Below are 9221 nucleotides of genomic sequence, written 5' to 3' on the forward strand. Positions count from 1 at the left end.
TAATATTTTGAAAATATTTGTCGAAACAAATCAAACAACATCTTACATGCTAATATTTGTATTTATATATTAGTTAAAAAGTATGGTCAAAGTAAGTCAAGTGCACATTGTAAAAATTGGACATGTATTTTGAAACGGAGGGAGTAGTAGAATAAATGAGACAACAAAAATTACGCCCAAAAGTAAAAATGAAAATGTGGCCACGAAAAAAATTGGATAAGGCAACCCTTGAAAAAAATATCGCTGGCAGTTCTTTCCCACCATAACATACATACTTGCAAGCGAGAAATTGAAATGAAAACATTAAAAATTGCATGAATGAATTTGGTGGTAATAGTAATACAAAATCAGTTTCGTTAGTAAATCAGCACTCATTCATTCATTCATCATGGCCATGGCCATGGCCTTTCAAACAACACACTCTTATCTAACCACAACAAACTTCATCTTCTCTTCTAGTCTCAAACGACTCACCAAACCTTCTCGATTCTTCCATTCCCATTCTAAACGATTCGTTTCAACTCCGAGACGACTTGCTGTGAAAGCTTGCGCGATTAACGTTGAAGAGAAGAATGTTGCTGCAAAATCACAAGAATGGGGGAAAGTTTCTGCAGTCTTGTTTGATATGGACGGTGTTCTCTGTAACAGTGAAGAACCTTCTAGAAGATCCGGTGTTGATTTCTTCGCCGAGATCGGTGTTCAAGTCACCGTCGACGATTTTGTTCCGTTCATGGGAACTGGTACGTATACTTGTTCAGAGAAATTAATAATTACTTATGTCCAGTTTTAATTTAATTTTGAGATTATACTTAGTTAACAAACCATTACATTAAATTAAATGTGGTAGCTTAGTTTCATAAGTTCTTCAAGATAACTTATGAAAACAGTTTATAGCTTATACGAAAACAGTTTAGATTTATTTTATCTTTTACTATAAGCTATAAGTAAGTTGTTTATCCAAACAGGATGATCTTACTACTTTGTTTGCATTTATCTAATTTTCTTATGTTTGAACTTACTTATTTGAGCTTATCTACCGTCATAAACTCTTGTGATATTGTTTGGGAAAGATTATGAAAACAACTCATGACATGTCAATAAAATGTTTCCAGCTTATTTTCATAAGCTCTTCAGCATAGCTTATGAAAACAACTTATAGCTTATAAATAAGCTCTTCAAGATATCTTTTGAAAACAACTTATAGCTTATATGAAAACTATTTGTCTTTATTTAAAACATGAAAGGAGAAGCAAACTTTTTGGGAGGTGTGGCCTCTGTTAAGGGAGTTGAAGGTTTCAATACTGAAGCTGCAAAGAAGAGGTTCTTTGAAATATATCTGGACAAGGTATAAGGTGTATATTTCGCTTGATGCTATACTTTTTATTTCTTTTACTCTATTTTGCCTAAATACTAAAGTTTTGTTGTTTATTTCAGTATGCAAAGCCAGATTCTGGAATAGGATTTCCAGGTGCCCTTGAACTCATTTCTCAGGTATGTAAGATTTATCATGATCTGATTACCTTGCTGATTCATGGAGGGATTAATGTAGTAATATAGGACATGCTGGCATTTGAGTTTGACAGTGTAAAAGCAAAGGGCTTAAAGTCGCTGTTGCATCTAGTGCTGATCGTATAAAGGTTGATGCAAATCTAGCTGCCGCTGGTTTGCCATTGTCAATGTAAGTTAACATTCTGAGTGACTTGTTGAATGTGCATGAAGATATGGACCTTTAATTGTTATTGATAATACGCACTATATATTATTGGCATTTTCTTTTGAATTTTTTTATGCAATTTCTTCATTTAATCATGACGACACTGAGACATTAAAACAAAATAATCCAAGACGAGTTGTAAGTCCGCTGCATATTATATACTAAACTGTTAGATGTTTATTTTAAATGAAGTGCTAACAGCACCTATTACATTTTACGCATGGCTTCATAAGATTGACTTCAATTGTAATCTGTTGTCTATCAAGGTTGTTAAAATTTTGCAGTTGTATTTATATTTTTATCAGGTTCGATGCAATAGTTTCTGCAGATGCTTTTGAGAATTTGAAACCTGCTCCTGATATTTTCTTAGCTGCATCAAGGATATTGAATGTCCCCGCCAGTGAGGTATATGATATAACGATACTAGACTGAGCATGTGAGAGGGCTAAGTTGTAATTTTTAGGTGATTGACTTTTTAGAGTAGCAATGTTTTATTGTTGTTGGTTATTTAGGATAACAGCAACATGTAGATAATAATTGACAAGCATGTACGTAAAAAATTTCTTGAATGTTTGCTAGTGCTACTATGCAGAAAGTTGACTTGAATTTCTTTCATGTTAACCTAAAACCATTTCTGCTTCTCTAACTATATATGGCAATGCATCTGGATTATGTAATAACTTATGGGAGACTCCGAGTTTAATTCACCCAGTCCCACAAGTAGTTTATCATGCCCACTTTGAATTTCTTATACAAAAGAATTGTTGCATTTCCACTTAAATGTCACAAAGTGATCTCCTTATATGTTGTCCCAGTGTATTGTTATAGAAGATGCGCTAGCTGGAGTGCAAGCTGCCAAAGCTGCACAAATGAGGTAAGCACCGGTGAAAAATGGATTTATAATGGCTGCTTGAACTTACCAACCCTGACTAATTTCTAAACTTTAAAATGACTTTTTGTTTATGGACTATTGAGAATAGAAATAAAAAAATATGTATGCTTTCAATCTTATTATTTGCAGATGCATAGCTGTACGGACCACATTATCAGATGAAGCTTTGGAGCCTGCTGGCCCGACTTTTATCCGAGACGATATAGGAAGTGTTTCACTTGATGAAATTCTCAATGGTGACTCTGTTGGATATAGTATGTAGTCTTGGGAGTTTGTTGTAAATCTATCATTTTCCTTTAAATTTTCTTTATTGTCTTTGATGTAAAATGTTAAACTATATTGTTGTTTAAATAAAAAACTATGAGCAATGGGTACTCCGGGTATTACAAATCCTTCTCCCTTATTGCAATGTGTGCCTTCTCACTTGATACTTCACATTATATTTTAGTTTCTTTAATAAAGTATACTCCCACCAGACTCACACATAAGCAAAAAAAGTCATGTTTGGTGAACCCGAATATAAGGAAATTCCAATTAACTTCACGATATTGAATTCCAAAATTACCCTTCCATTAATGTTCTTATGAAACAAGTTTCCATAGTAAATTAAATCAAGCGAGATAGTAGTTTGGGGCATACAACTTTTTTATTACATCAAGAAAGTTATATGAGATTAACTAATATTATTAATTAGCGTGTATTTGGTTACTTTTGTTTATATTTGAGTCCAGAGGGAGTACCTTTTATTCAGAATAGTTATTTACCTGACAATTGTTGTTTGATAATGCTCTAGAGTACATATATTATGTTGCATGAGGTCTTATCTAGAAATGCCATTGCAGAGAAGAAGATGCAGGGCTCCGAAACTCCAATTAATTTTTCTCTGTCTTCATCCGATGTGCTTGCAGGAGGAGTAGATGGAGTTGGAAGAACTACCAGTGGCACCGATGAGGAAACTCCCTCAACTGGAGGGTAAGACAGTTTTTTGTTGTCTACCTTTTTCTTCTCATTCTATCTTCTGAAATCTAAACATTTTCTTGAATTATGGGTTTTAAGGTAAGCAATCTTAGGATGATTGTCATTGCTTTTTAATCAGCTTTTGTGGTGTTGGCAATGCATACATAACTACTAGCAGATAATCGAAGCTTAGCTTGCAAAGTTACAATATTAGTTCAACTAACCTTTTTGAGGGTTTATGTTTAACTTGGTCCTCTTCTTTTAAATTATCATGCCAAAACTCATTGACCATTCAAAAGGAAAATCTTGCTAATAATGTGCCGGTATTTGGTGCATGATTAGAAAATTGAGTTCACTTTTCCCTTGAATGTAATAACAGGGATTGGTTAAGACAATTTAGAGTTTAGTCCCTGAACTGAACTGGGATTGGCTTTTAATATATATTTTTCGCATTTTAAAAAAGAAATAATATTACGAAATATATAAAAGTCTAAGGTTCACTATTTGGGAAGGAGGAAACAAGTTGTCATGAAATAGTAGTGTTATGCAGTGCTCTCACCACCCTTATTTGATTGGGAAATCACACACATCTCCACTCAGTTCTGTATAAATGGCACACACACCCCTCCCTTACTTTTACATATCAGGTGATATGTGTATAACAGAGGGGAACTCAATATCTGTGTCACTGCCATTTAAACACAAAAAAAATAAAAAATTGTTATATATCACATGCAATATAAAAGAGTGTAAAATATGCTCGGAAGTGATTATTTTATATATATATATTATTTATATGATTATAAAGTTAATATTGTATTTTCATTTTTTATGTTAGAAAAGTGATTCATGAACTACCTATTGGAGAATTCCCATGCAAGCTATTTTGATGTTAGTCATGTTATATTTATAACAAGTTGATGCCATTCTCCTATTTGATGAATAATTGCTTTTCCATGTATGTAATTTTATACCATGAAAATATTTATCGTTTCAATATTTGGTCCATGCATCAAGCAGAGTTTTTGTTGATTTACTATTGTGAGGGTGCAGAAATAATTTGTGGGCAGGTTGCAGGGTTCACGGCGAGATATAGTGCGATATGGAAGTCTTGGGATTGCTATCTCTTGCCTTGCCTTTACCTTAAATAACTGGAAGGTACAATAATATTGTAAGAATATGCTGCAAATTATATGTTCTACATCTCTATTGAACCTTAATTTAATTTTTTTATAAAGAAAGTCGGTCATGTTTAACGGGCTAACTACTATACTACAGGCAATGCAATATACTTCCCCCCAAGCTATTTGGAATCTGTTGTTTGGTGTCACCCAGCCACCCATGGAGTATAAAGCAGGTAACAAACCAATGATGTGCTGGGAAATCAGTCTTCCCTGCTGTTATATACTTCCTGCATTTATCTACTTTCCTATCTTATGGCTGTTTTCTGTTGATGGTGCTATGTATAATTATTAATCTTAAAAGGACTACTCAATCCAAAACTTTAGCATGTTAGATAACTTTATGGCCATGACAAAAAAAGTCATTCAGAGAACTTAATCTGCTAGGTAGCACAGATGAAACTTTTTTTAATCTACTTTCCTATCTTATGGCTGTTTTCTGTTGATGGTGCTATGCTATGTATAATTATTAATCTTAAAAGGACTACTCAATCCAAAACTTTAGCATGTTAGATAAGTTTATGGTCATGACAAAAAAAGTCATTCAGAGAACTTAATCTGCTAGGTAGCACAGATGAAACTTTTTTTTATACTATAATTAGTGCATAAGTTGAGACTCTGGTCAATTATGCTGGTATTGACGCTCTTGGGTTATTTTCATCAATAATTTGGGGTCATGCTTAGAGATGAAATAAGAGTCAGAGTATTTTCCTTTTGTTCTCAGGTAACTCAAGATCTGATAGGATCCCGCAATTTGTGAACTACATAGCTGATCTGGAGAGCAGGTACTTAGTACTTTGATACATTTCTTTCTTTATAACTATTTTATGGTGATTTTAAGTTTAACCCTATACTCTAATTTTATAATATTTAACTGTTTTATCAATACTCTCCAATGATATAGCAAAAAGAGAGTATTTTCTGTTTGTGGGTGTGAAATTAAGTTTAACCCTATACTCTAATTTTATAATATTTAACTGTTTTATCGATATTCTCCAATGATATAGCAAAAAGGGAGTATTTTCTGTTTGTGAGTGTGAAATTATATGTATTACCTCCTCTCTGGAGAGAGAAACAATTGTAGCTTGTAAGCAAGAGGTTGTAATTTGTTATTAAAATACTATGATAAAATCCTTTTCACTGTTAAGGGAAAATGCTCAGCTTGTTCCAGAATTTCCGTCTAAACTTGATTGGCTTAATACAGCTCCGCTTCAGTTTCGCAGGGTACTTTTATTCTTGCATTCAGTTTTAATTTTAATCTGATGAAAACATCTGTGCTCATTAGATTTGTAATTCTTTTAATTTGGCAGGATCTGAAAGGAAAAGTTGTTCTGCTCGATTTCTGGACTTATTGTTGTATAAACTGTATGCACGTGTTGCCAGACCTAGATGCTTTGGAGAAAAAATACGAAGATATGCCGGTAATTTCATGTATGAATATTTTGATTATCAAATGTAGCTTGATGTGTGGCTCTGCTTTATAAAATTTTGTCATACCTATCAGATGGTACTTTAGTGCATGAACGTCAAATTTTTGTATACTTGTCTTGTTTATTGAATATTCTTCTGTATGAAAAATAATTTAGTTGTCCAGATAACATTTGACATAACTAATGGGTTTATATCATATCCCCCAGCAAGAAGGATTAAGAAATATATTTTGATGTAAGTTTTGTTTCTACAGTTCATTGTTGTTGGTGTTCATTCTGCAAAGTTCGATAATGAGAAAGACTCTGAAGCCATCCGCAATGCGGTTCTACGCTATGACATTACTCACCCAGTAAGCTCAAAGCTACAACTCAACCAATATTTTAAATTGGATTTTTTTTTTTTTCTGGATTTTTTTTACATCTGTAAGTATTTTCAATTTTCCTTCTCTTCAGTTATTGACGAGCACATACACTTTTGGTCAGATGGTTTAGGATAGGGCAGTTATTTTATTCTGTAGTTAGGCTTGGAGGACAATTACATATATGGGTGTCAGTTATTTTTATTAGTTATTTTATCAGGTAGCTAGGATAAGAAAAGAAGACAGTTATGCGTGTTTTATATTTTAATTTCTATATGTATGGGTGTCAGTTATTTTTATTAGTAGGCAGTTTTATGAGTTATGATTGTATGTTTGAGAGAGAACTCTCTGTTAGGGCATAGGCCTGTAACTTGTGTTGCTGAACTCTAAATCTGGTTTAATCCACACTTGCTATCAATGAAACTGTCTTATTTATCTGCACAATCTCTCATGGTATAATAGTTATGAAATTTTGTTTGTATGATTGTGTTCTTTACTTTCATTTTTAAATTTATTGACGGTTTAGGGCTCTTGAACCCTTGCTTAATAAACTCTGCTAGATCAGATCTTTTATGCATCCTCTGTAGGTTGTCAATGATGGAGACATGTATTTTTGGCGGAAATTAGGCATAAATTCATGGCCAACGTTTGCTATCATTGGCCCCAACGGTAAGCTCCTTGCCCAACTTGCTGGAGAAGGTCACAAGAAGGTACTGATGACAACCTCTAGTATCATCTGCATGTTTCTTATTTTAAAAATCATTGTGATATTATAAAATTAATTCAAGACTATTCTGGGATTATATGCATTAATTGTCATGTATATTATAGCATTTACACTGTCTTTATATTTTTTCTAAAAATTTAAAACCAACACTGTGAGGCATTAGAGATATGGTGTGGATGAAAAGGAACATGCTCCATAGCCATATGATGAATATTTCCAATTCTCCTAAAAGTGAGCAAGGTTTATGGGCCTACAAAACTGTTGGAAGTGATAATTTTGGGCACATGAAATCATCTTCAACAGGATAATACCCACTACCATATTTGAATTTGTGTTGGACCTAACTCAGTTTTCAGGCATATCACATTCAATTCAATGTGGGTCTCTCAAAATCCCCTCATGCTCAAAACTTTATATCTGGAGCATGACCTGAATGACCATATAGTGGGGGCTCAACAGATCTTTGATAGGCTTATGTCTGGCACATTTCTTATTCACGAAGATATATAGCATGATCTGAATGACCATATAGTGGGTGCCTAAGACATCTTTGATAGGCTCATGTCTGGCACATTTCTTATTCACGAAGATATATAAAAGGATTAAACTATATTTATGTGATTATGGTTACTCATGTTTTGATTTTTGTCAACTTAAAAAATAGTTGTTCTTCTTAGAATGTATTTGACAAGTGCATAATAAATATATTTTCAATTTTTGTTGCTTCATTTTTTCTATCTAATTTGATTATAATTTGATTTTTGAATGATGGCCAATTATGTTTTTTGATGTATGTAACCATAAATGATGCCCAATTATGCCATATTCATTGTAGCCATAAATTAGTGTGGTGATTAAATTTAAAACAAGACTTTTTCTGTTCCTGTTTTTATAAGGATCTTGATGATTTCGTGGCGGCGGCACTTCAATTTTATGGAAAACAGAACATGCTGGACAATACACCGATTCTATTAAATTTAGAGAAAGATAATGATCCCCGCCTATTGACATCACCATTGAAGTTTCCTGGAAAGCTAGCTATTGATGTCCTCAATAATAGGCTTTTTATTTCTGATAGCAATCACAACCGCATAGTGAGTGCTCTCTCTCTCTCTCTCTCTCTCTCTCTCTCTCTCTCTCTTCATGATCATGAACACATGGTGCATAACTGTACAGGTTTTACCTAATACAATAATGAATTAATTAGGCTATGAAGTTTCTAGATTACATCTCATTTTAACTATCTGGAACATGAATGCTGGAATCATTGACCAATAACCGAAATATTCTTATCTGAATTAGATGACTCAAAGAACTCTACCAGCACAAACAATTAATCCTAATCCATAATGGGAAATGAAATCCTGACAGAACTATTAACAATTGATACAATAATCCAAGAGCTGATAAACTAAACCCAACTTTCCCGTATTGCTGGCAATTAAAACTTGAATTCCCAAACAAAACCAATTTAAATCTAAAGCTCTAAATCCCAAGTTGCCATGTATTATAGTTCTAATTTCATTCACCACGCTTCATTTTGACAATACATGCATAATTTATTTTCCTTTTGATTGTAAAAGTAAGTTGCATTTGTTTACGCTGGCCATGTTTGGTATTCAGGTGGTCACCAACCTTGATGGGAATTTTATTTTACAAATTGGGAGCAGTGGGGAGGAAGGTTTGCAAGATGGTTCCTTTGATGAAGCCACCTTTAATCGCCCTCAGGTTCAACATAAATAAGATCGCATTTGAGCTTCTAGTGTACTTCGTATGTGCCTAATTGTGGCATTCATCATATGAGGATTGCAATCACTTTAACACACGCTATACTTATTTGTGGTTCTTGGTTCTCCAGGGCCTTGCTTATAATGCAAAGAAAAATATCCTTTATGTTGCAGACACCGAAAACCATGCTTTGAGGTACAGGACAGCTTCAATCAGTAGTCTGATTTTCATTG

At 33.5% G+C, this 9221-nt stretch overlaps 1 protein-coding gene across 6 annotated transcripts in view; it reads left to right on the forward strand.

Annotated features, from left to right (window-relative positions):
* The first annotated feature begins 205 nt into the window (after positions 1 to 205).
* Positions 206 to 9221, forward strand: part of LOC25499658 (protein SUPPRESSOR OF QUENCHING 1, chloroplastic) — an 18581-nt gene continuing 9565 nt past the window's right edge. For 5 of the 6 annotated variants that reach the window (XM_013595008.3, XM_024770502.2, XM_024770501.2 and 2 more), the window contains exons 1-18: positions 206 to 740; positions 1245 to 1345; positions 1435 to 1491; positions 1584 to 1678; positions 2020 to 2119; positions 2530 to 2588; positions 2736 to 2860; positions 3449 to 3578; positions 4634 to 4721; positions 4842 to 4920; positions 5469 to 5529; positions 5893 to 5968; positions 6055 to 6165; positions 6429 to 6524; positions 7121 to 7243; positions 8157 to 8354; positions 8884 to 8988; positions 9119 to 9183. In XM_013595008.3, the coding sequence (XP_013450462.1) occupies positions 389 to 740; positions 1245 to 1345; positions 1435 to 1491; positions 1584 to 1678; positions 2020 to 2119; positions 2530 to 2588; positions 2736 to 2860; positions 3449 to 3578; positions 4634 to 4721; positions 4842 to 4920; positions 5469 to 5529; positions 5893 to 5968; positions 6055 to 6165; positions 6429 to 6524; positions 7121 to 7243; positions 8157 to 8354; positions 8884 to 8988; positions 9119 to 9183 (2021 nt within the window). In that variant the 5' untranslated portion in view covers positions 206 to 388. The remainder of the gene's footprint in view (positions 741 to 1244; positions 1346 to 1434; positions 1492 to 1583; positions 1679 to 2019; positions 2120 to 2529; positions 2589 to 2735; positions 2861 to 3448; positions 3579 to 4633; positions 4722 to 4841; positions 4921 to 5468; positions 5530 to 5892; positions 5969 to 6054; positions 6166 to 6428; positions 6525 to 7120; positions 7244 to 8156; positions 8355 to 8883; positions 8989 to 9118; positions 9184 to 9221) is intronic. The other variant, XM_013595009.3, reaches the window with a different exon arrangement.

The sequence above is a fragment of the Medicago truncatula genome, chromosome 7 (assembly GCF_003473485.1).
Source record: "Medicago truncatula cultivar Jemalong A17 chromosome 7, MtrunA17r5.0-ANR, whole genome shotgun sequence".
NCBI lineage: Eukaryota > Viridiplantae > Streptophyta > Magnoliopsida > Fabales > Fabaceae > Medicago > Medicago truncatula.